This window comes from Pyrgilauda ruficollis, unplaced genomic scaffold (assembly GCF_017590135.1).
Source record: "Pyrgilauda ruficollis isolate IOZ18807 unplaced genomic scaffold, ASM1759013v1 scaffold12, whole genome shotgun sequence".
NCBI classification, from domain to species: domain Eukaryota; kingdom Metazoa; phylum Chordata; class Aves; order Passeriformes; family Passeridae; genus Pyrgilauda; species Pyrgilauda ruficollis.
Window position 1 is genome coordinate 11,963,239 of NW_024510321.1, and position 27,965 is coordinate 11,991,203.

Here is a 27,965-nt window from a genome sequence, read left to right on the forward strand (position 1 = left end):
AAAATGTTTTCTTTGATATAAACTGTTGTAGGTTGCAGCAGTTGTAGGAAAAATGTTTGCTGCATCATTTCATTGTAGGATGATCCTCAGCCAGCAGTCAGTCTCTCTTGTTCAACTTAACACTACAAAGAAAGAGGGAATGGGATTGCTTTTCTATAAATGCATCACAGAATGAATCCCTGGGAGGGACAACTATTTCAACTGAAGAGCAAAATGGGAAACCACTGGTACAACCTGGCCATGAACTGAAGATAGAGAATGTCTAGATACTGGAGAATATATACAGAGAGAGTATCTGGGGAAAAAAAAATCTAATTTGCATCCACATGGAAATAGTAAATTTCTACACAGGGGTAAATTAGACAGTATGGTTCCCTTTGATGGAGAGAGACTCACCCAGGGTGAGTCTTTGAGCCATTTGTCCGTTTCCCTTTAGTCTGTGCAAAAGTATTCTCCGCTATTAACTGATATTAACAAACGTGATTGTGTGCACTTCTAATTTGCTGGTGTACTCCCTTGCGCAGTTTTAGCACACATCAATTTGCACTTTCCCAAGAAATTCCTAAGCATGATTTGGAGGATAGTGAAAGCCAGGGAATATTCTCAACAGGCAAGTTGGACACGGCCAGCCAGTTCCAGAGGGAAGAACCCCACAGGGGCAAGTTGTGTCACTCTCTTAGTCTGGTCCCAGGAGCAGTCCCTGGTGACTGGCTGCAGGTCCAAAGGACATCCCATGGCCCACTCGGTTTACTGATATATCCATAGAAAAGAAGTTATTTTTCTTTGTTGTAATCCATTGCTGCTCACATGCCCAGTTGTGTTAAAGCTGCTATTGCATTGATATAAATGTGACAGAAGGGTTTCTTTTAATATGTGGAAAAAATGTTTATCCCTCAGTTCACATCCCCTGCTCCACAGCATCACAGCTGTGGTTTCCTGGGATGATGGGCAGTATTGTAACAGGAGAGAGAGAACAGTTTTTTGGAAAATAGTTGTGGTCTCAACTAGAGCAGAATTCAGTGGATAGCCCCCTGCACATGCATCTTTGGAAAATAGGCATGAGCATTTGGGCCAGGAACAGCTAGCCCCTCTGTTTCCAGCAAGGAACAGCTTCCCACTCTGGCCTGTCTCAACATCTACTTTAGGACTCAGTTAAAGGACCTCTGGAGTGTCTTGTCTTGTTGACTGTCGTGAAAGCTATGAATCCCTAAGTCAGATATAAACTTCAGATGCAGAAGTTAGAGCAGATGAAACCCAACATAAATGGAAAATATTTTCACTATAGAATTTAATAAGCTGCAGTCCCTAGAGAACAGCAGAAAATAAATTTGCTGTTTTATACAGTTGTGATTATTTTTTCTTTCCTTCCCCCCAAAAAAAAACCAAAAAAATAAAGAGATGTTCTTTTAAACAAATTTTCACAATGATGTTTAAAAGGATATGTCAAAGTCAGTAAGCTTCCATTTACATTTTGCTTCTACATAATTTCCATTTCACTGATGGAAAACAATTTTCTGTTAGAGAATTTGACAGCAACTGTAACAGTCATTCAAGAAGACGTTAATCCTGAAATGCTCTGTCACAATCATGGAGTCCTCAGCCTACCTGGCTGTCCTTTCAGTGGATTGAAGCTGGCAAGTGCTGAGTATTTGCTACTTGATTCTACAAAATACGTGCTTATCTTTGAAGCATGTGAACAGTTAGATTGACTTCAAAAGGAATTCACCAAGGACACTTACAGGACTGAAGTTAAACAGTGGTGTAAGTGTTTTGCTGTTTCAAGAGAGGAACGGTAGGCATTCAGGAAAGTCTCAAACCTGGCATTTTGTTTTGTGAAAAAACCCTGTTGAGGAATATCTGAGAACTATAGATGCTTGTTGCAAATATTGTACAGAAAAGGGACCATGGTTTGAAAGAGATAACAGGTGGATTTGGAGCAGGAGAGTGAGTAGATCTCAGAAGAGAAAGATGATTTTGCATGAATAAACTAAATACCAAAAATATCTTTGCCCAAGGCACAGATATATCTCAGCCAGCATCTGCTGAGAACACTCCATTGATGACTTTGAAGAAAAATAGCCCACTCAAGATGAGGACTAGCTTTAGTGATGAATTGCACATATTCATCATGCAGCTCTCTTTGAAGCTCTATAGGCTGTCTACTAGAGCTCAAACGTAATTTAAAGAAGTTTACATATGGTTTGAGAACCACAGCCTAAGCATTGCTGCTTCAGTCAATACCACAAGAGCTTCCACTGATTTACAGAGCAAAGCAGAATGCTTTACTGCAGTCATTAACATCAGTGCAAATGAAGGTTGCTATTAATCTGTGTTTCTCCTGTTGTGGTTGCTTTCTACACTCTTGTGAGAAGCCATTAAGATCTAAGAGCATACACAAGCTCAGTGTAGTTGACTACTGGAATGTGAAGATGGAATTAATTTTTTTATTGTTTCTTCTTCAGCATCCTAAATTGGGTGCAAATATTTTTTCAATAAAAATCATAGTGATGTGAAAATACTGTCCACACCATACATGCAAGCTTATAATTCCAAAAGTTTATATTTCAACTAGATGGGTAAAAGTATATTTCAGTAATATTCAGAATTTCCTCATATCAATATTCTTTGTGCAGAAGGGCAAACAATAGTAAAAAAAGAAGAATCAGTAAGGATAAGGTTCCTGTTTAGTCTTGAACCAGCAGCCACTTACTATATATTCTGCACTCTGATCTGTAAACCTTCCAAAATACTTATTAAGACTAATCAAGGATTTATTCAAGCCATAGAATTAGATTCTGCACTTTGGGAAATGCATGCAAAATAGACCTCTTAGTTCTCCCTCCATCTTTTAACCAGAAAGTTACTCAGTTTTCTACTGTATAATACTGTGTCAGTGAAAAGAGCAGCCAAGGTGTCAGAAATTGCTACAGCAGTCAGATGAGGTAGCTGGCTCACCGAAATGCCTTTGTTCTGCAGGTAGTGTAGAAGCATCCTTGAGTGAGGACATAATCCAAGTGACTCACATTTGGAGTAGCCCTTCCTGGGGGATGCTTTCATAGCAACATGATGGTCCACAGTTAGAGGTTGGTCTAGTGACTTTTCAGCACCTTCTGCCCCAAAATTCCCATTTAGAACTCTACACAGTCTAATATGAAATCCCATCTCATTTCCTAAGGAATTGTCAGGAAGATGGTAAAAAATAACCAGTGACATAGTCTATCTAAACAGACAGCAGTCTCATCCCCTGAATGACTCCTCAGGTGGGTTTCCTGCACAGCATTTATTTGATGCAGTGACACACGAAATATTTGATAATTTATTGTCATTCAAAAGTTTTCAAGTCTTGAATGGAAACAAAGAATAGAAGGGAGGAACTTTGTGCTGTTTATGGAAGAAGGAGCATTTCTATTTCACCCAGTTTTTCTCAGATCAATACCGTATTAGCTCAGCAGGCTAAGGTTTACATGTTGCACAAAAAAATTCAATACCTCTTTGTGTCATATTCTGCACATTTTTGGCACTTGTATCCACATAGCTGGCAAAGGGAATAGTACTGTGATGGCAGGGCCAATCTGTTGAAGACTCAAATGCATAATCACTAAATATGTCTTAAAAATTATAAACCAGTGAGTCATGGGGAATCTTAAAGCCTGTCTGCTTTAAACAAAGTTCTCTTCTGTTTGTCCTTTCAAAGAGGTTTCCCTACAGGAAATGGGAGGAGGGAGGCTCAGAGTACCATAACATGGTAGCCTTATCCTCCTTATATTCTTGCAGTTCAGAGCACCATCAGTAGCTATAATCTTGAATGCCATTCTGAGAAAGAGCAGGATCAGGGCTGTTTGCACATAGAAAATACAAAAGAAAACAAAAACAAAACCAAAAACTTGCAGCACCTGGAATGTGGGGCATTATTTTGTGTTTTTAAAAAGCTGCTAATGGTAACAGTCTAAACAAATTTCTCTCTCTGAAAAATAAAACCATGAAGCTTTAATGATTTTTAGGATGAGGAAGAACTCAATTCATATCCTCTATTGGATGTTTCATTCTATCAATGCATTGAACCACCTTAGTGGAAAAAGTCTGAATTGGCAGGTATTTCAAATGCCATGGGATTGCCAAGGCAACTGAAGAGTAACTGTGGCCAGAGCATGGATAGAAAAGCACATGCTGGCAGCAAGAGCTATAACATCTGAGCTCCCTCTTTCTGGCAATTCTAGGGCCTTACAGAAATGTGTAGCTTACATAAGTAAGTATTAAGTTATTCCAAGCTGGAACTGTTTTTCTTGTTGAAAATGCCAATAAAGGACTAGAAAATTATGTTAGCTGTAGATTTTCTTTGAACTGTGAATAATTAGGATATCTAAACATTTTATATTTTAAACTGAAAGTGTAATGGACTTTCTAGAGAAATGACAAGGTGTTAATTTAAGCCTGGAAAGCCAGTGGTGTAAGCATCAGAATGACACCTCATGATTATTTTCATGATTGACTCCATGGGTGGGTTTTAGCATTATCTTCTCTTTTTGTTTGTAAGCACAGATGTACCACCATTCCACAGCCTAGGGACCTATCTGTAGGGAATGCTCAAGTGCTAGAAGGCCACATATGTTGGTTGTGAATTGAGTAGCTTAATTAAGGAAAAAGATTATCTCACTGCACAGGAAATGTTGAAAAATACCAAAATCTGGTTTATACAGTATTAACATGAAGAGAGATCATGTAACTCTGTATGTGTGTGTATTCTGTGACATGGAGATATACTTAAGAAATTCTTGCTCTTTTGAAAGGATTAAGATTTCACTCTCAAATTCTTTTACAATATTCTTTAATATTGACCGTATGGGCAAAAGAGCTATGGGGGTCTGAAAGCCTAAATAAAGGGGGATGAAGGAGGAATATAGCCATTGGTTGTAGCCTCAATATGAGTCAAAAATGTTTTTCAAAGTTTGAGATGAAATTAACAGATCATCTGCAGTACAGAGCATAAAACCTGGAAGGCACTGTTTGAACCCCTCACAGCATATTGTGTACTAGGTTGGCAAATCAGGCCATTCAGTTGCTCTTGTCATAAATTGGTGCTTCAATCACACTTTGGAAAATACTTGTGGTGCTTTGTATGAGTAATTTTGTGCATCACTGCCCTCTCTGCATACTTTGAAGGACACTTTTCTAAATCCTGGTTCTGTACATTTTCAGAGGTTCATGGAGTGCTATCTGGAGCATTTTAGAAGCACGATTGCTAGGGTAGGATAAACAATTTATTGTTCATCGCTAAATCATTGATGGCGCTGTTATTTCGAGCTGTTACAGAGGTTGACTGTTTCCTGCTGAGGGACTGTCTTTGGGAGGATATTGTAGTGGCACCTATTGTTATAGCAGCACTGGCAGTTTACTATTGTATCCTGTTTCTTTGCAGTTGGCCCACACATCGGGCGTTATTGTGGGCAAAACAACCCAGGACGTGTCCGGTCTTCAACAGGGATTCTTTCAATGGTATTTTACACCGACAGTGCAATAGCAAAGGAGGGATTCTCAGCAAACTACAGTGTGTCACAGAGCAGTGTCTCAGAAGGTCAGTATTTATCTATCCCGCAGAGCTTCTTGGAAAATACTCTCTGTTATGTCTTCTTGCACACCAGGTGTTGTCTGAAGCTTTAAAGAAACCTTAAATAAATAAGAGGGTAGAGAAGGGAAGGATTGGTTCTGTTTTCCTTTTTCTTTTTTTTTTTTTTTTAAAGAACAGCTGCCCTTTGAAAAGAAGTGCAAGAAGCAGAATTCTCCTTACAGTTTTATTCCACTGTATTGCCAGGAAGTTGGGATAATTATTGTGAAAAACTGTGCTGACCAAGGAAACGCAGGAATGCAGAGCAATTGAACACTTGCATTAAAACAATGAAACATGAACAATGAATGCACTATCCAAAGCCTTCTTTTATTACATGGAATAAGCTTTGATGATCGATTTCTTGAATAAAAAGAACCCATTTAATATATGTGCTCTTGTTAAACCATTTCATAAGCTAGCTCAGCTTTGTTCTCTGTCTCGTATTTTTTTCTCAGTTGACTCCTTTTCATGCTTACCCTTTGGACAGAAAATGAAATGAAGTGAGGGAAACGGGAAAATAACACGCTGTGTTACACCATGTCCTTGCAGATTTCATTGCCTTCCTCAATGATAAAACACACATTTTATATCAAACTCCCTCTCCTTTCTGTGTCTTTACTGAGTTTTGAGCAGATTCATACAGATTTTATGTAGTTGTTTAATCAAAAAAGAGACAAAAGAAAAATGAGTAAACTGAAAATTTAGCTGTAACTCCCCATCTCTCCTCCACTCTGTGCCTTTCTAACAGCTTTCTTACACACATGTAGGCAGGAAGAGGGAATGGGGGACTCACAGCCTCTGTGGATGGGAAGCATTGTACCTTCAGCTAGTTTGGTTTCTCCTTATGTAAGAGCTGCTCCCATCCCTTCAAAACTAGCACAAACAACTTGTGTCCCCCATGTCCCCCTCCTCTCCAGGCTGTAGATGCACCATCACACTGGAGTCAGAATTAATAATATCTGCAATGCCAAGATGCCTTCAGCTCTCAAACACAGGACAGCAGAACAGCGGTTGATGTGTATGAAAATCCTTTTGGATGACAAGAGGAAGCATTTTACATGCTGCAGACTTAGACAGAGAAGAGAATTCTCTCATTTAATTTCAGCTCCAGAGAAGGTGCAATAAAAAGGAGCAACATATATCCAACCCCAACGTACATCCAACTCCATTTCACAGTTATTTAGCTTAAATTCTAATAAATATTAAATTCTAATAAATTAAATTCCTTCTAATAAAGGAATTAATTCTATTTTATAGTGGGAAGTCCTTGAACAGAAGCACAGGCCCATGGGGCTTTTTCTCTTGCCCTTGTACTGACATGAAGGCCCAGGAGCACCTGGGTGTGAGGATCTGCCTGAAGCTCGTGCCTTCTCCTGCCTTAGTGGGGGTTGGAGCATTTATTTTTAAAGACTGAGAGAATTGAGTCACTCTGCCCTACCAACCTTTGAACTCTCTGTAGTGATTAGGAAGTCAATTGATTCTAAATTAGCTAGGTAATTTTTGTGTAAACAAAAAGAGATTGAATGGAGATGATCAACTCATTTACAATAGACCACATTACAGAAGAGCTGGTAATTTCCTTAGGTCAATAATTTTGTGGCCTGAATTCAAATTTTGTTCACCTATTTCATTCCAGTGTCTAGAATCCAAAGAGAATGATTAAAATTTTAATCATATTTTTTAACCATTTTATATTTTTTGTACTTAAGTAAATAGTTTTAAAATCAAATTATTTCATAAAGTTGTCTAGGTTGTCTTTTCTGGGCTTTTGCATAATTTTGAGGTGAAAATACATTGTTCTATATTATGAATCAACAGAAGTGTCTGTGCTAGCCTAGGATAGACACTGCTATTGTCCTATACTGAAATGGCCACAATACTGGGCTAAAATATTTGTATGGCATTATTATTGCAGGAATTGCCATGGCAACTCAAATGGCAGTATTAAGAATGACACCATAAGCCCAACACTGCCTCACTTAAAGTTGCTAAAGTATTCAAAGTCACATAAAAATAAATTCTTTAGATATTCATATTCAAAGCAGGTAAATGCTCTTATTATTCAAAGTCTAAATAAAAAAGCTGACCATAATAATGATGGTAATTCATTTTTCTTCAGATTTCCAGTGCATGGAACCACTGGGCATGGAGTCAGGAGAAATTCACTCTGATCAAATCACTGTCTCCTCCCAGTACAGCGCTATCTGGTCTTCAGAAAGGTCCCGGCTAAATTACCCTGAGAATGGATGGACCCCAGGGGAAGATTCTATCAGAGAATGGATACAGGTAAAAAGATAACATTTTAAAGACGTTATTAATAATACTCTGTGGAGTTTATTGGATGTGAAGAATGCAAAAGAAAGGAAAAAAATAACGCAGTGAAGTACTTCTACATAATTTAAGAATCGTTGCAAGTGAATTGCTCATATTCCCCATTAGACAGACAAAAAAAGACTTACTCCCAAGGGCATAGAAAAAGAAAAGGTCAGGAAGATTAATTCTTCTACTTCCCACATCTATTGTTTTTGTAGTCTTCTGGGCACAAATAACAGAGATTTTGGTTTAGTGGAAAAGTCAATATTAGTTTAACATGCACTTAAAGTGGAATGTCCCAGTAAACTGAGCATGTGCTATGTCTCTAGCTGATTACAGTTAAGCATTAATACAATGTGATGTTTTCATGCACTCAGATTTCACCTCAGAAGACCTATGTCCCTTCCAGAGTGTGTTGCTCACAGAATGAGCTCACTGGTCTCTGTCTGGTGGCTATTCTTCCACGTCCTTAAACACAACATTCATTACCAAGATGGGCTGCCTTGGCTTTGCTCTGTTAGCACAGGAGAAATCCTGCAAACATTTGTTACCATGAAGAGGCTCCTTGAGTTCAGTCAGTCTCTTTGGACTTGTTGTTTGTTATATAGTGTCAGGTCCATAGCTGAATGGTACATAACTCCTGAACAGGTTTAGACTATTCATATCAATTACCGTGTACAAAAAAACTACACTAGAAGGCAAGTATTAATATCGTTATATGAAGAAACTGATTATCTTCAATTTTAAATTGACTTACACTACTTACCTGAAACTTAGGATATATTTCTGTTGGCAAAAGCTTAAGCATATTATATCTAAATTACTAATATTGAAAACTTGTTTGTAGATTTGAAACATTCCTCCTACTTCTGTTATTTTCTATAGGAAATTACTAACTGACATATGAAAACAATGCCTTATTAGCCTTTCATACAAGTGTTCACACTGATGTTTCCTGTGAGGTTTGATGTCTGCAAGAAAGCTTAAAAACATGTTGAGTACTAGTTAGTAAAGGGAAGAAAGAGGGGGAAATCTTTCATTTCTGATCCCTGGCACACAACGGGACTCTCAGGTGTCCTGCTTGGGGGCCCCTATGCATCCTGAGCTCTTGGCAGTCGAGTACAATGGACCCAATCAGACTTCAGAGAGGCAAAAAAAGTATTTAAAAAAAATCTGTTGATCCTTTTTCATTATTTAGGAATAAACACTAAAATCTCCTCAACCTTATCTAAGTGCAAGGCTTGTTATTAATCATTGCCACTTGCAATCCATGGAATGCACATGGGAAAAGGGTGGAATGCATCAGAATCAAATTCCATGTGTTTCATCTGGTCACAGGGCGGCCACTTTTCCTTTGTTTCCTTCTTTTCTGCTGTCACTTGCACATTTATGATCAGATAATCAAAACAGGAGAGTTAGTCAAACCTCATTCATGTGTTCTGTGTGTTTATTAACTTTATTAAGTTATGATAACTACATACCTATATATTAGCTATATATATATCTTAATCCTTTCACTTAGAACTAGATCTTTCTGAGAAAAGTTTCAAAGGACTTCTTTTGACCATAAACTTCTTTAATAACAGGCACAGCAGAATTCAAACTACTCCAGGTTTTATGCTTAAAACAGCTCAGGGTACCTCAGGCCTCCTGCACATGAATTTCTCAGCCTCCTTTTCTTCTTGCCATAAACCAGGGTGCTCAGGGCCTGAAAAAACCCCTGAGCATAATTTCTAGCAGCTTTTTGCTGCCTTCAGCTACCACATCCGCCCAGAAGCTGGTGGTTATTTGCATGCTCTGCTGCTCATGCCACAGCTCTCATCTTCTTCACCCAGCTCCTGGTCTGGAAAAAGCAGCAGGAACCATTTCCCTGAGCAGTCCCTTGGACATCTCATTTGCTGCCTGGGACCCATGTGGAGGGAGCAGCACCCCCAAGGCAGATCTCATCACAGAGCAATTAGGCTGCAGCTGTGTCCTGTTGGCAGAAAGGAGCCTACAAGTTCTTGCTTGAAGGTTCACTGTGTTGAGTAGAGATGCTTTACACATGCTGCAGAACATAACCTATGCTGCAGAAGAAACTGAGCCAGTTCAGAGATTCAGTATATCATCCCCTTTCATAAGGTACACCTTAACTCATCTTTGGCTCTGATAATTCTTATTTGCCTCTGATTATGCTTATTGTGGTTTAGTCCTACACTGATGTTGATAATTCAAACGTCCAACTGTGTTCTAAATGCTTTCCTGTTAATTGACAATCTTGTGATGAGTGCTAAGGGCTTCAGACCCCCAGAAACCTCAATAAGAGGGTCCTTGTGCATATGAACCTCCATCTTCTACAGTCTTGGTGCCACTGGCAATAAGTGCATGTTGTGAATTTGTGTCTGGATAAAATACTGAAGTCCCATGTTTCCTCTGTACAAATATCCCTGGGAACAGATGTTCATCTCCATAAGAGCTTACAGACAAACAACCAAGGACATGTAACTGATAAAGTACTCTGAAATTACCAATAGAAAAAAAATTTGTAATATTTTATAAAAAGGAAGAAGGCACTTGTATGTGAAGGACTGAGGTCACTTTGTTCTGCTTTGTTGTGCATGCTATTGTAAACTAGTCATTTATGTGAAGTATTTGCTTTTGTGCAATGCAGCATAAATGGATTTTTGCTGCACAGTGCAGAACTCTAGAAGGTATTCAACAGCAAAAAAACAAAGCTGAAAGATACCGCAATGCTGAACTTAGAACTTTCAAAGTGAAAATTTCTGCCTATATGCCCTTGTCTGAGAGACAGAAGTTTTGTGTGTATCAGTTAACCATTAATTTTTTCATAATTGCAGGTTTCCATACCTACACAAACACTGCAGCTGGTAAAATAGTGATATCTGTCTTTGAGCTGCTAATGTGCATATGCAACTAGGTCATCTATATGAGCTGTGTACAGTCATACATGGGCAGAACAGCTTGAAAATTCAGCTCCAAATATTAATTTCCTCAGTGTGTTGGGGTTTTTTTGTATAGGGGAAATATTATAGTTCTTCTTTCTCTTCCTTTTACCTCTCTTCAAGGTTATTGTTTTTGTTAAGACAAAAGAAACAGAAAATCTGAGTATCAGCCAAAGGAGATTGGTATCTATAGAGGACGTCTAGAGGGCACGAGATATTATTGTCTCCTTTGAGCTGTTGAAGTCTTTTGGACCATTTTGATGAAAATAATTAGGAAAATAGTGTTGGCTCATTATTAGTAATGGATTTGCATGAGTTCCATCTGTGGACCTGAATCCTATTCATTTGTGGAAAAACTAGATTGCTCCTTTGTGGCTGACAGGTATGAACTCCTGAGTCCATCTGAGTTCCACCTGCTTACAGGGCTCTGTTAAGTGAGAGTTGACTTTCCCCTCCTTTCCTTAATTGTTTGAAAGTCAATTTCAAAGCTTAGATTCAAAATAACCATAGTACAGTCACACTGCAAGTCTGCACAGCACTTTACCCATTTTATTTTTACCCTCAAACACACTTTGAAAATTGCTCAACTAACATGAGCTTTGGAGTGATTCCTTAATCAGAAACAGAGTTGCTCTAGATTGAATTTCTTCTTTAAAAACACATTAATAAGTCTGTGAATTTTCCAGTATGAATGGAATAAAGATACGCATGAGGGAGTAAGGGCTGCCAAAAATATTTGTGAAGGTAGTTTATTGTTATATGGGATGTTATTAGCATCTCAACCTTAAGCCCAGCCTACTTGTTTATTGCACTTATGTTTCACACACTTGACTGCCCTTCAGTTTGAAACAGAATAATTTAAGATAAAAAATAAAGCCAGACCTTTAATTTAATCAAGAGCAGGGAACTGCCATTGCAATGTAAGTCATTGTCCCTCATTAACATATCCTTTCACAGGAAAAATAGTATAGTGTTTCCATTTCTGTAATCTGAACAACAAACATGTTAATAGGTATCAATTACCAGCCAGTTTCAGTACTTAGAACCAGTAAGAAGGTCCATGCAAGGGTTTCACATCTGGTTTTAGTGAAATTGTTCCTGTCTGTGGTATTTAAAATTTAAAGAACTCCTGTTATTGTGCAATTGGGAATCCTAGGGGAGTACAATGTTAATGAAATCCATAATGCACAAGGATTTTATGATTGCATTTTCAAGGCGTTCCTTCAAAAGGGACAACTGATGCCTGCCATGGCAGCAGTAATTGTGTTTTTACAGAGTAGATTTAATGTTCACATTTAAGAAAGCAGTTACATTTACACTTACCTGAAAAAATAACATGCAAAATCTTTATACTTAGGGGTCTTTTTGCATCTTATTTCTTAGTCTTTTGAGAAGGAGCCACGGGTCATTGTGCATGGCAAGCCCTTCTGGCTCAGGGATGCCCCTGGGTTGTGGCCAGCAGCCCCAGGGCAGGAGCAGGGGGAGCTCCAGAGGAGCCCCCACAGGGACACTTGAAACCCACGTGTGTGGCTTTGGGGGGAGACTGATTGCCTATTACCAGGGTCACTGGGAACCTCAGCTGCCATCAATCCTCATCATGGGGTGGGTTTTCAAACCCACAAGGAGCAACACCTTCTGGGTACTTTTACTGCAGGATCTGTATGTTTTCTATCAAAATGTTTCTTCTAATGCATATAACACAAATGTTTTTGCTCCCACCAAGCTGGATGACAGTTTCTGGGTGGCACAATTTTTCTCTCATCCTGTGAGACCTCTAGCTTGCCCAGAGACCAAAATGTGTTTGTTAATAACATGAGATGTTCAGTTCACATTATGTCTGGGGTAGGAGAAAACCATAAATCCAGCTTTAAGAATCCTGGTATCAGATCAAAACTTTGCAGCCACAAACCAAAAAGCACTAGTATGGTATAAACACACTCTGCCTGTTCAAATTTGTTCAAAAACATTAACAGGGGGTTAACATAAGTAGACAGTATGCTCTGGATTGAGCATTATCTGTCATTCTGCAGCTGTCATAGGGTCTTACCGTAAGATGAGCTCTTTATTGTGTGTTCTGGCTAATATGACATAAATCCAGCCAAACCAGCCCAAATTTATACTGCTGGGTTTTTCAGCAGGCCACAGACCTGATACCACATGTGAACCTCCAGACTCAGGGGTTGTCACAGGGAGCACCAGGCTCCCTCTGGCCTCTGCCTGCCAGTCCCTCTCTCACTGCCTGCCCATCCCTTTGGCACCTACACCCCCTGCAGTAATTCGAGACTCTAGACCAGTCAGGCCTAGGAGTGTCAGCTGATCTGGTGCAAAATTCTCCCTCTGCATCTTTCAGCATCCAGGAGTCTGGAGAAAGGCCAGAGAGGTAACAGTAGGTCTCCTCAAAAAACAACCTGGGAGATCCCCCTTTCCTTCACTGATTGAAATATCAGTTGTTTATTTAACACTAACTCTGCTGTGCAAGGAAAATATACTCCCATTGATTTAAAGCATTTCTCTGTATACACTACTTCACCAGAATTGAGAGGGAACTCTGAGATGGAATTTGCCTTCCACATTTGTCTTCATTCCTTTAGTTTTTAACCTACATTCTTCATTATTTGCTCCTTTGTAAGCGTAACCCAGGAGCATACATCACTGATGTGAACTGGTATATAGATTAATACTGATTTATTTCCATATCACTTCTGAAAATAATTGCAGTTCATCATTTGGTGTCTTGACCTTTCATCTGTGTCATAGCTGATTTCCTTATCAGGTATTCACTTAAAAACATAGTCAGTATTTATATTTGCTATTGCACAGCACATTCATTTCATTTACAGGTTTATTCTTACATCAGGCAGGTGTTTAGGCTGACTTTGCCCAGCAAGCTTATCTTAATACTTCACATAAAAAGTCATGGATGTGCTGGTCAACAGTGCCTGTTATTTTTATTATTATTTCTGGGGTTTTTTGGAGTTTGGTACTGAAGTGAAGCATATTACTGTATAGAAGAGCATGAAAACTGGGAAATCTCATCCTCCCAGTTTTCCTGGCCTTTGAAGGACAGCCTAAGAGATGGAGTTCAAGGCTTTGTGGTGGGGCTTGCCCATCATTAGGGAGCACACTGACATTAAAGCACAAAAACTGTCAGTCCTTTGTCTTCTCTACCACTTTAGATTACAAGTCATGAATTTAGTTCATGCCTTTTTACAGTTCATAACTGCACTCCAGAAATCACAAAAAGCAGAGTTATCTTTGTGTAGAAAAGTGTTACAGTTATCTTAGCGGTCTTAACATGCTTTGCACATGGGCAAAGAATGACAAAAGAATATTCCTTTCTGGAAATCACAGCCAGCACAGACTGTGACACAGCACAGAACCGGGGTTAATTGACCCAGTAGGATACATTCATACCTTTATTTACTGTGACATGGGAATAAATGGTAGAGTTTCACAAAGGCAAGTACTGAAATTAAACTAGAGGGAGAGGGAGAAATAAAAGGGCCCTACAAAGTATGAAGGTTTTTTGATTATTCAAAGTGCTTTAAGAGCTATTTTAGTACCAGAAAGTTCCCAGCAATAGATTTATCACTCTGGGGAGGCTGAAGAGATGCTCAGAGAACTGTGCAAAACCATTGGCAGCCTTATTGCTCTGGAAGTGCAGGTGCAGAATGCAGTTTAGAAGAAAATCCTCTCTACCTCCCTCTGAAATGTTTCAACATCAGGCCTAATACAGAGGGGAGTCCTGTGTGGCTTCAAGCAATCCTGAGTGCAACATATGGAGAAGCAGCAGAGGCAGAGCCCCTCCGAGCCTCCACTGCCAGTCTAATCATTATAATAGTTTCAGTTTTTTCAGGGGATCCACTGTGCAGAGATCTGAGCAGTTTGTATGTAGCTCTGTAATTACCTGTGCATCTACTCCCCAGTCCAGCCCTACATCCCCTCAATGGCTGCGAGACAGATGGCCCTTTAGAGCTGAGATAGCAAATTAAAAATGTGTCCAACCAAAGCACTGATTCAGCAACTACTAAAATAATTTTGTAAATTTATCTCACTTTCACTAGTTGGTTCCAGGAGGCAAAGAAATTAAAATCTTTAATTCTAAACTAAAACTAGTTTTAAACTAACCACCACTGGCTTGTTTCATTTCATTTTTGGGTTTTTTTACATCGCATCTTGTTTTTCTTTATTTCGCAGAAATTAAATCCACTTATTCTGTATAAAGTGGTTCTTCTCTCTCTCTTTTGTTTTTGTTTTTATTTTTCCCATTCACCAGGTTCAGATGTTTGACTTGACTCAAAATATTTGTTATATTTTGCTGGGTTTTAAGCTGCCATCATGCCAAGAAATCAGTTGTTTGTGCCGTTCTGCTGGGTAGGGGAGCTCTCTCCCAGACAGTTTGCAGACCCTGTGGGGGCTGAGGCAGCTTTGCCCACCCAGTAACAAAAACACATCTTAAGCAACACCACAGCCAGGACCCTGTGCAGATGTGAAGGAAGGTATCTCAGAGGGAGATTTTTCTGAGTCTGGCAGAAATAAATTAATCTATGAGACTAGGCAGGTGTCAGACTAGGGTGAGGTAAAGCTCAAGGCTAGAAGTTAAGTGGCTGAGGGCAGTGGCTAGAAACAGAGCCTCGGCTAGGAACGCACAGCTGAGGTGTGTTCTAATAAGCAGAGTTATTACTGAGCTAAAGGTCTCTGTTCTCGTGGGGCTGACCCTGGGCTGGAGATGAGAGGTGTGCTGCTGAGTGCTTTGCAGAGACGATTATGCATTTTTATTCACTCTTTCCACACCTGCACAGTAGTATGAAGCTGTAGAGTTGATGAGTCCTATGGGCCCTTCCCCATCCCAGCATCCAGGCTCCAGATTTTCTGTTGCTGAGCTATTATTTGCCTCTCCTGTCCTTGTGTCATCCTGCTTTTCTGTCCCAGTTCAATTCTGTTCTGCCCATTAGGTGACATTTTCACAGCAGTAGCAAAATGGGTAGAGTGGAAGGATAAATGAGATTTCTTCCAAGTGGTAAATACCTGCCCTTCAGAAAGCAATTTGTCTTCTTGCCCCCGCAGAAAAAAAGAAAAAATAAAAGTATCTTCCAAAAAGGAAACACTTAATTTCATTTTGTCTTTGCCTCTAATGTTTTCATTTAAGGTTTCAAAAAAAGTCTTTTAAAAGGCGTCAGAATAACCTCCAAAGCTGACTGGTAAACAAAAGCTGCTAGCAGAGAAAATACAGTTTACCAAACATTAAGCTGAGATTCAGTTCCTCTGTGTTCAGGCACAACTGGCTTCTCACCAGGGAAGTACTGTTTATACATAACTTCACCAACCAGCTGTACCTGTGTAGTCTGGTCTTTCTCTTCATTGCAGCATTCTGTGTTGAACACTTCAGGCTAAACTCATTTCTGGTGTTGATCATCTTGAAGATGATGAAAAGATCAATCTGTCCCATCACATGTTGGACCAGGATATGTTTTAACTGGTTGTATTTAGGTTACAGATTATTGTACTAAAGACTAAAGTTTCTTTCAGCCATAATAGACACAGGAGCAGGTTCTTCTCCAATGCAAATACTATTAACTTCAGGCAATGGACTGAAGGGTTAACATAGCACAGAGTAATATTTAAATGTTCTTACCAGGCCTTAAAAATTAGCTGTCCATAGGAGGGTTCCCCCCTTTCATGATATGCTTAACTAAGAAAATACATCCTGTGTTTATTTTTAAAAGCCACAGCACTTAAAAATCAATAGCTTTTCTCTTTACATAACTGCAGATAGAGCAACTTTCAGATAGGTAGAGTGGGGATACAAAAACCAGGCACCATTATCTGGCCAAAGAAACCCTGTAAATAAAATCGTCCTGCCTAATTTTTGAGCATGCTCTGCTGAGGGAAGGATGGGGCTGGGGGCAGCCAGTGTCCCAGGTTTGCTTTAGCACTTGGGGGAAGTTGTCTTGGTAGTGAGTGACCTGTGCACCCCTTCTGCTGTCCCACTTCCTCCTCTGGCACAGGACAAGAGCACCACTCTCAGCAGTGGGTTTTCCAAGACACAGCCTCAGAAGTATTTAATCTACATGTGTGCATTTCCTCAGAGCTGTGAGGAACATACCAGAAAAAGTGAAATAATCTTTGCATGTGCAGTCTGTCTCTCATTTTTCACCATACATTTACAGCACCCTCACCACACTGTCTAACTGTAGCTACCTGACATTTTTCTAGAAGGTAGCAGAAACTCATATTGTAAAAAAGCAGTGACTTGCTTGGTGACCCAGCAGTAAATTAAAATCATCATATACAATGTGTATGAAATAGAAAATCGAATTTTGATGCAACAAAACTGACAGTTCCATTTAACAGAGAATAAATGAATGCAGACTCCTGTGGATGAATGACTGATTTAAAGAGACTGTGCCGATTTTTCAAGATGAGAAAGCTGATCAAAAGAAAATACATGTATTTCCACGTGAGACAGGTTGTACACCTATTCCAGTGAAATTAGGCTTAAAAAGTATTATATCACAGACACTGACACTTTTTCCTCATTTTGCTGTGATTTTTTATAGAAAACCCAAAGCCTGAACTCTCAAAAATATCTGAGTATAGTAAATTCCAGTTATTTTGGTGGAACTGATGGTGAACACAGTGATTGCACAGTCAGGTCTATCTATGCCATCAAGGTGTGCTGTCTGAGACAGAAGAGGTTTAATTTTGCACAACATATCATCCCTTAGCAGCTTCCTACCATTAGCATAGGTATGCTGTGAAACAGGAAGGAGAAGTTATTACTGTGTGTTTACACATGTAGTATTGTACTTGTACTCAAAATACCACAATTATAAATCAAGCCCTTCTGCCTGTACCCCCTGATTTTGACAGGACCGCAGCTGGCAGAAAAAAACAAAAGAACTTAATAGGCAAAATTCAATTTTTTTCTGCCCAAAGTGTGGTTATTCCCATGTGAAGAAGGCTGAATGAGAAGCTTTGGATTACTTGTTTCCCATTTGTGCATTAGTTGCTCAGTACACTTAGGGGAAAGAAAGTCCTACAATTATGTCCTTCTCTCAGAAAAGAGTGGTTCTGCACGTATTGCTATAGAGTTTCCCTTTTCTATAGTTTCTAACACAAACCAGGGAAGGTCACATTCAAACCGCACTAAATAGTTGTCTTCATTCCAGATCAGAGGATTAAGCTCAGGTTTAAAATTAAATGTAAATTACAAATAAGTATTCAGAAAACGTTAATTAAAAGTATTACGTTCCTGACTCATTTATTGCTCAGCAAGGGTTCCTAAGTATCTTAGCTGGAGAAAGGGGCCATTCACATTCCTCCTTTTTTTTTGACCAAGTCATTGTACATGTCTTAGGTTATCCATTTGCAAGTTAATGTAGTGCTGAAGCAAAGGTTTTCATTTTAAAGAAGTAATATTTCACAGCAAGATATGTTCCTGCAAGATGTAAAACAATCTTTTTCTAAAGCACTGGGAGTTAATCAGCCTTTCTCTCCATTGCTACAGAGAGGATTTGAATGGCATAAGATGCTGATTGCTTAGATCCCAGAGTCTATAGAAAACCCAATACGATTACATTTTCCTCCCTTTGTTATCAGAGTTTATTGTATCTTGGCGCTCAGGTTTTAAATAGTGTTCAAGTAAGAAAAATAAATTAGGAAAAAGGTATTTTCTGAGTCTTCTGAATGGCGCTGCATCAAAGCCGCACATGAATGCGCGAGACGGAGCTCGCCGATGAGTGGCGGGGGATGGCTCCGTGTCCCTCCCTGTGCCCCGGGTGTGTTTCAGCCGCGGCTCTCCGGGACTGCCCGCGCTGCCAGCCCGGCCCTGCCGGCACACTGTATACTCTGGGATACTGTGCCCAGCCACACCGGCACACTGTGCCCAGCCCCTCTGGCACACTGTGCCCAGCCCCTATGACACACTGTGCCCGTCCCCTCTGGCACACCGTGCCCCGGCCCCACCGGCACACTGTGCCCATCCCCGCCGGCACACTGTGCCCAGCCCCGCCGGCACACTGTGCCCATCCCCTCAGCACACTGTGCCCATCCCCACCGGCACACTGTGCCCATCCCCTCTGGCACACTGTGCCCATCCCGCCAGCACACTGTGCCCAGCCCCGCTGGCACACTGTGCCCATCCCCACTGGCACACTGTGCCCATCTCCTATGGCACACTGTGCCCCGGGCCCACTGGCACACTGTGCCCAGCCCCGCTGGCACACTGTGCCCAGCCCCGCTGGCACACTGTGCCCAGCCCCGCTGGCACACTGTGCCCAGCCCCGCTGGCACACTGTGCCCAGCCCCGCTGGCACACTGTGCCCAGCCCCGCTGGCACACTGTGCCCAGCCCCGCTGGCACACTGTGCCCAGCCCCGCTGGCACACTGTGCCCAGCCCCGCTGGCACACTGTGCCCAGCCCCGCTGGCACACTGTGCCCAGCCCCGCTGGCACACTGTGCCCAGCCCCGCTGGCACACTGTGCCCAGCCCCGCTGGCACACTGTGCCCAGCCCCGCTGGCACACTGTGCCCAGCCCCGCTGGCACACTGTGCCCAGCCCCGCTGGCACACTGTGCCCAGCCCCGCTGGCACACTGTGCCCAGCCCCGCTGGCACACTGTGCCCAGCCCCGCTGGCACACTGTGCCCAGCCCCGCTGGCACACTGTGCCCAGCCCCGCTGGCACACTGTGCCCAGCCCCGCTGGCACACTGTGCCCAGCCCCGCTGGCACACTGTGCCCAGCCCCGCTGGCACACTGTGCCCAGCCCCGCTGGCACACTGTGCCCAGCCCCGCTGGCACACTGTGCCCAGCCCCGCTGGCACACTGTGCCCAGCCCCGCTGGCACACTGTGCCCAGCCCCGCTGGCACACTGTGCCCAGCCCCGCTGGCACACTGTGCCCAGCCCCGCTGGCACACTGTGCCCAGCCCCGCTGGCACACTGTGCCCAGCCCCGCTGGCACACTGTGCCCAGCCCCGCTGGCACACTGTGCCCAGCCCCGCTGGCACACTGTGCCCAGCCCCGCTGGCACACTGTGCCCAGCCCCTCTGGCACACTGTGCCCCGGGCCCACTGGCACACTGCGCTCTGGTGCCGCCGGCAGCGCCACTCCCGGCCCCTCACAGCTCTTCTCTTTCCCATTTGATCTTTATGGTTTCCATACTGGAGCGATTTGGTTTGCTGAATTCTGGAAATGTCTCCAGTTAAAATGCTAGTGTATTAACCTGCTGTACTGAGTCTCTTTTGTTTCTCTTTACCAGAGTGCTGCTTGCCAATTTTTATGACTACAGCAGATTTTACTATTCAAACAGAACCAGATGGAACACCAGTTCAAAGAACATGTCAGAATTAAATATTTCTTTTTTAATTAGTTGCTTCTGATTTATGCAAAAAAAAAAAAATTAACATAAGAGTGGGAGAATGTGCCATGAATCCAGATGCAACACAGCCCACACAAGCATTATCTTTTCTCTGTCAGAGACACAGAAGCTTTTTCTTTTATTCTTTTATTTTCTTTTTTTCCTTTATGTTTCTGGATTTCATTTTTCTTAGGCTTTTTGCATCTTTTCCCTCTTGAGCCAGCCTCATAATGATGACTGAGGTTCTCTTATGTTTATCAGTCATACTTTTTCACTACTATCCTAAATTTTCTCCTATAGAAACTGGCTGATCTGCTTCTGAGAAAAGTTGCTGTATTCAATTCTGTGACCACAGCATCAGTAGCTTAACTTGGTAGCATCTTTTGACTCTATTCTTTGTTTGCAGGTGGGGGGAATCTTTACACTTATGTGTCTTTCTTCTGCAGAAAGGGATTTGAGCAGAAGGTGAAGATTGTGAGAAATATATATTTCAGCTGCTAAAGAAAGGTTCATTTCCCTTTTGCTGCCAAGAATTCCTATGTCTTTGGCTGAATGCTTTCTAATCTCTTCTTGCATGCTTCCCCATTTTGCCAAGTCACATAAGCATCAGTTCAGTAAAGCAAGCTGACTGGGGACAGTTGTTAGGCACAACTCTTGTTTGCCAAGTCACTGCTTTCCCTTTTGGGGCTTTCAGGATGTTGCTGTCAAGGTCAGTGGGAAAGACTTCAGTCTCTTCAGGAGAGATCTTAATAAGAGCAATTTTTTCTCCCCACCTTTATGGAGCTGCCGCAAGTATTACTGAGAGTTTTACACAAAGATTTGAGGTAGTTTACAGGATTAACTATTTTCACTTAAATCCAGGATGAATATTTACAACCTGTCATTAATCAAGGAGTTGTGCTCTTGTAATGACTACTCATGTCAAGAATGAAGACTTTTGGAAGTAATTTTCCAACCAAATTAATTAGACTATTTTCAGAATTTCTACTGGAACCTGTCCCATTTCTACTTAGCATTACAATCTAAGAAATTAAGGAATTAAGTCATAGTTGTATATACCTCATGAGAAAGCATGATTGGCCAAATCAACAGCAGTGTTAAGAAAGTAGATCAACTCTTGCTTAATTAAATATTTGACAGAACAGTGAAGCGTCACAACAGTTAATCTGACTCAGAGCACTGTATGCTATCTAGGGAAATGACACGGTTCTCTAAAAATATTTGCTTTGGTATGTTGTGTCAAGTGATGGATTGTACAGCTTTTCAAGCCACAAGAGATGCCCACAACAAAAAGCTTCCTGTTGTTAATCAAACTCCAGCACTCAGTACTTTATTTTCTCAGGCTGTTGAACAGACCTACAGTAGGAGTGTTAAAAGCTGGCAGAACTGCTCCCTTGCTACAGCTCCCTCAATTACTGTATTTTATTTAACAAGGCAGATTTTCATTCTGAAGATAAGGTCTTCCATACTACAACCTAGTTATGTATGAGGACAGGAAGAAGCAAGATTAATTCAAGCCGTGTATATTGTGTGTCATTCTTTATCCAGCAGTTTGCTCAGATTTGCTACATGATGCATTGTGCAGAGCTAAATATTATTTTTTTCCTTCTCCTTAACTGGTGTCAAGTAAAATGCATATGCCAGCCCTTGCATATATTTGTCTTAAAAATGTGTCGCCCACCTGCATTTTTTGGAGACAGTGATACAGCAATAAGAATATTTCTCCTGGATGCTAGGAGATATTGTAGAATAGAGAGGAAGTAATTCATATGTAGAAACAGCTAGTGCCTTGCAATATGCTTCTGTAAGAAATAAATTGATTTTAGAAATAGGAACACGAGTCTTTTTTGAAAAAAATCATGAACATTTCTCTCCTGGAAAAAAAAAAATACACACTCAAGGTGCTCCTCATTTTTTGTAAGTAGGGGCCCATTCCTATAGGCAAGTCTGCTCCCAGACTTGCACTTTCAAATAAAGATGTTCACATTGCAGCACAGGCAACTATCAAAGGCTGTGTTTTTGGATAAGGCCTTAGGCATCATTTTCTAAGAGAGATATGCTTCTTAAGCTGAATGAAAGTGAAAATTTGAAAAAAAAAAAAAAAAAAAGAACTTGAAACATGCTGCTGTTAGTCAAAGCTGAAAGTCTGGTCATGGAAATGAAATGTGAAGATTTCAGGTTTGTAGACAGCTGCCTATCTCAGATCACAGCCATAAGGCTTGCAATAACTTACAAAATCGCTTGCATTTTCTAAAATAAATACCAGATGTTTGTTTATCATATGTGCAGAACGTTAAATGTCAAATAATTGCAGGGAAATGCATTTGATGTTCATCTTCAAAAGTACTGTATTTCAACACCACATCTCTTCACAGTCACTCTAACATGAAACATAAGTTCTTGAAACAAAAAGGACAAGAAGGCCAAAACAAAAAGCTAGTTATTAAAGACTTATATTACAATCATAGCTGGAGTAGCCTGCATCTGAGAAAAATGGGTTACCTCTGGTCACATTAACACTTGGAGACTTCTTTGGAGAGGACATACTCTGTTGACTGGAACTTTTACAGGAGGTAGACTCTCTAGACGTAAGCCTTCAAGATGCAAAAGACTTCCTGTCTGGTGACACAGCTGTTCCAGAGCTATTACCCTCTGCATTGATTCCTCTGGGAAAAATAGAGAAGACCTGTGCCTTATCACAGCTACACTTGGGTACCTTCAGGTTCCAGTTGTTACTAGCAATTGATATAGTTGAACTTCAATTCTGAACAGTCCCAGTGACTTTTAGAATCTGTGTTTTATGGACAACTTTTTGCATTTTATAAAAAGCAAACTTTCAAAACCCAATGGAACAAAAACAAAATGCATCACAAAGTGATTAATGAGGGGGAGCTTAACAGCCCATTAAAATGTGTCGTGCAGTTTCCGAGGTAGTTTTCTACATAATTCATTTCTATCGCCTTTCTTAGAGAAGATTGCTACATTTAGAGCTTAATTTGCAAACATACTTAGGCACCACAGAGGGGTGCACAGTTGCAATTCTGTTTGCATGCACCTGGAGAGAGGCAGCTCCCCTCCGGAGGCCACTGCAGAGAATTGTCAAAGGGAAGTCAATGCCTTAAGCCCTACTTCTTTCCTGGACTTTTTCACTGACACACAGTTAGTACTAAAAATTCCAAGAGACCCTTCTGCCTCTCTGTTGTTTAATCTCACCTTTCTTGTTTGCACTGCTTCTTTCTCACAAAACACCAGTGGAGAAATGTTATTCTTCTTTCCTTTATCATCCTGAGAGCAAACAGCCCCTGGCAAGCATGCAGGTCTGGGGTCTGCTTTTGCAAGGGCTTTAAAGCTGTGCTGAGCACTCGAGCTGTCAGACTCCAGGCACTCCAGGAGAGGACTACTGTTGACATAGTTCCAGTTTTCAAGAGCACCTAAAGATTTGCTGACCTGGAGAGAAAGGACATCCATGTGAAGAGATGCGCTCCCAACCAAGAGAGCCCCCCTTCCTCCAGTAATGTCTTTCTCAGTTACTGGAGCCAGGAGTGCTAATGAGGTTGCCTTTCCTTCCTTACTTATAGGCAATAAATCAGAAGTCCTCTCAGAGTCTCCCTCTCTCCCAGTGAGAGAGTTCTGCCGGGTTCTAGGCATGAAAGTACATGTCTATATACATTGTGTGTTTGGGACTTTATCCTGGGCAGTAAGACATGCTGCAAGATATTCAGTGCCCTGGAGTTAAGAAGGTGTATTGAATCCCTGAATTTGGGACCAAGCAAAATTTGGGGGCCTGAAGGTTTCTGACAGGACAAGCCTGAGTCCTGAATGGTCAGTGACTGGTAGTAATTGATAAGTCAGGCATCAAATAATCAAATCTTCCTAAGCCACCAATGTTACATTTTAACTCGGCTTCAAATACCTAGAACTCTTGTAAAAGGCCATTGCTTGACTTTATTCACAATGAAGTACTTACTGTATATTAAAAAGCCTCCACTAGAATAATTTCAAATCAGTTGGAATGGTACAGGCTTGGGACCCTAATCATTTCAAAACTGAAGAGCTGTTTCAAACTGTAAGAGAGGCAGATCATTTAAATAACTTAGCTCTGTGCTCCCTCAGACTTCCAGATTTTCAAGTGCACTTCAGCCTGGAAGTGAATGTGGTATTGGACATAACTCAGTGCAGCACACTTTACAATCAGCAGAGTACAGCTTGGAGAGCATTTGAAGTTAAGCTGAGATTGCTCAAAGCAATGATGCCCAGATTCCCCCATTAACTTTCAGATTGCAACAATCTAACATCTGAGACTCTCCAGTTACTTTAAATCACTTGATTGTTTTTGTGAGGCGGTGCTGGGATTTTATTTTTTTTTTAAGACTGAATTTTTTTTTATCACACAAAAACAAAATGTTGCAGTATTTCACCCCTAAAGACAAGGGCTAAAATGTTACATATAGACTTTATGAGCCTTACAAACTGGGGCAGGGGCTTTGCCCTGAAAGCCAGTTCTATCTGTCACACACAAGGCTGCTATTCTTGTGTTGGAGGACTCCAAAATACCTTGCATATGACAGGGGCACTGAGAGAGCAGACTCTCTGTCCTCAATAGCACTTCCTTCAGCCTTTTGACAGAGAATGCACAGCATGTTGATTTAACTGCTCCACTGCCTTTGGATATATGACATACATCCAGGAAAAAGGATGCCTGTGGGACACAGGACACATATATTCTGCATCCTACGTGCTTTGGAAATAATGAAAAAGACTGAGACATTCATGGGGCCATTCACTTGAGAAGAGTTAATTCAACCTATTATCCTACTAAGCTCTGGGCAACTCAAGTTAGGGGAATAAATTACACTGATTAATATTTTGTGAATAGGGTCATTTTGTACAAAAATGAAATTACCTGCTTTAGGATACAAAGGTTCTCGCTGCAGAGGAAGAGGGTGAAGAATTTTATTTTAATTGGTTTGTTGTTATGGCTTAAAAAGGCTGTAAAGAAATGGCAGAGGTTTCAAAACTGTGGTCACCAACCTGTGAGAAAGTTTTTTGCCCAGTTTCAGCTATTTGGACTTGTGCACTGGGATAAGGGGCTCTTTTGCCAGCAGAACTGAGTGGCCAACTACTCGAGTAGCTGTATTCCTGCACCCCACATCATTCTCCCAAATATGTTGATACTTCTTTGATGCCACACTATGAACTGGATAAGGAAAAGACCTGGATGGAAAATAAATGATGGGGGAGAGCAAGGTTAACCTAAATCACTTGTCCATTTGTAATGGACAATGTAGTTCCGTGAGAGAAGGAGGAGACTGAAGAGTGAATAAGAGAGATGACACCTAACGCACATTCAGGTGCATTTCTCCAGCAAGTTCAAAATGACATTGTTTTCTAATGATAGAATTTCATGGCATTTGACAGCTGGAACAGAATTACTGCACTTGTGCTAATGCTTCTTTCTGTTTTCCTCAAATACATCACACAGTACTAGCAACTAATTTGCTTTTCCCCAACAAAATCACACAGTGATTTGTAATTATCTTGTGACCAACTAATGTGCATTGGGATTCTTCTCTTCTGCAAGTGATGATCTTCTGGGTTTTAGCAAAATTCTTCTTATCATTCCATAAGTGCAACTTTGACATTATCCTAGTGAATTCCGTCCCATTTCTACTGCCACAGTCCTCAGGGTCACTCAGCTCTCACTGCATGAGTCTCCTCTGTGTTGGCAACACCTTGCAGCTGGAGTGTTCTCAGGGAATTTCATTAGCATCTATGCAAGTGCTTAATGAAAGTATTAAGTAAGGTTGTTCAGCAGACTGGCCCTTGAGGAATTTCTCTAGTAGCTCCTCTGCAGTCTGCTGGTTCCCACTTGCACTGATGGTGTCTCTGGTTCCCCCTCACAGAGGAAAGAGAATTCTCTGGTGCGTGAATAACATTCCTGGCTAATTAGGCAAATTTCCCCGAATTCTGTGATGACACTGTTTAAGAAAGAAGAGATTATGTCTATGTTATTGTCAACAATATTTGGCAGTTTGCTTTATATAAAATCCTTATTATTTTTGCAAGACAGGGTGAGGTAGAGAGGGTGCCACTGCTGCAATGTTGTTATGCTCTGAACTGGTTGTCCTCACACTTCAAATTATTCTCTACCACAGGTAGACCTGGGACTTCTCCGCTTTGTTTCTGGAATTGGGACCCAAGGAGCCATCTCAAAAGAAACAAAGAAGGAATATTATCTGAAAACATATCGTGTAGATGTCAGCTCCAATGGAGAAGACTGGATTACCCTGAAGGAGGGAAACAAACCTGTTGTGAGTATTTTTTTCGTTTTTTATCTCTCTTCAGCTGAGAAATAGTCTGTTGAACTGTTTAGTTGTTATTATCTGCTTAAAAAAGAGGAATAAAGTTTAGTCAGGTTGATCAGCACTATTTTCCAAATCCAAAAGCCAGCTTGTGTCTCAGTAGTAATAGGACACAGAAATTGTTTACGCAAAGCCTAGAGCAGCTGAAAATGGTGTAAGGTGATGCCCCATGTATTGAACTCACCATAATTTGAGTCATTTTGTGTCTTTTTCCTGGACTGTTCTGCTGTTTCCCTGTTTCTCAGAGATTTTCTATGTGACCTTGAGAAAAACATTATGCAGAACTTTTCAAAAAATGTGTCTGTCTGTTATGTGCAGTGAAGCTCTGGATATGCAATGTGTCAGTGCCTCAGCTCCCTGTGCATAGCCATGCAGGACTGCTAGCAGATGATTAGTGGTTTGTTAGACTTCCAAGTATCTCAGTGATGGGGGTCATGCAGACAGATGATTAGGCACATCTTTCCATCCTTATAGATTTTTATCACCTTTCCATTTATCAGCAGATTTGCTCTCTGTGACCTCCCAATGAAACAGCTTTAGACGCTCATAAGAAAAATTGTCATTATCCGCTACCACGAGCATAAAGCTCATTACTGAGAAGTCAGTTCTGCTCCAGCTCACACATGAATAGCCCCAGTGAGGCTGTGCCTCCCTTCCCACCTCGCTCAGGATGTGCCTGGGAGCAGCATCCCCAGAGGCTGCCAGGGGCTGATGCAATTGGAATAGTTTTGTGGTTCCTCCCTTCAAAACAGCTTTTTTGTGACCCCTCTGTAAAGACACAGAAGAGCTGTACAATATCAAACTCTATCAGTGCAACCCTATCTAGCTCTAAATATTTGGTTACTGGTTTGTCCCTGACTCATCTGTAAATGCTATGCCAAATCCACTACATTTATCTAATCAACGTGGTAGCAGTGTTTAACAAATACATCTTGCTTTTTTGAAGCTCTTTGGAAAACAGTAAAAAATGAATACTGAAAACTTCTCTCTGATAGGTATTATCCTGGTTTTACTGGAAGTCCTGAAAGTCAGATTACACAATGTGGGCACTGTACAGTGATGTATATAAAGATACAATAATTGACTTGCCCAAAGTCACAAGAGGAGCCAGCACAGTGGCTGGTATGAGACACGGGGTTTCCTGACTCTGGATTCTGCAATCTGAACAAATGCTTCTTTCAAAATTAGACCATGCCTGATTTTCATTACCAGCTTCAATTTGTAAACTCTCCAAAAGTGTATTTTACATGAGTTTCTCTTGCAGATGCTGTCTTTAATTAGTGAGAACATCTCCTAAACCTGTGTCACTTGTACAAAGGGTTCATTAAAAAAATGAGTTTTCTAAAATGGTAGTATTTTGCTGTTGATCAAGACAAGAAAAACGT

At 41.0% G+C, this 27,965-nt stretch overlaps 1 protein-coding gene across 1 annotated transcript in view; it reads left to right on the forward strand.

The window, feature by feature from the left end:
- Window positions 1–27,965, forward strand: part of NRP1 (neuropilin 1) — a 113,537-nt gene that overhangs the window by 53,249 nt on the left and 32,323 nt on the right. The window contains 3 exon segments of the mRNA XM_041486622.1: window positions 5,417–5,572; window positions 7,725–7,891; window positions 26,374–26,529. Coding sequence (XP_041342556.1) covers window positions 5,417–5,572; window positions 7,725–7,891; window positions 26,374–26,529 — 479 coding nt within the window.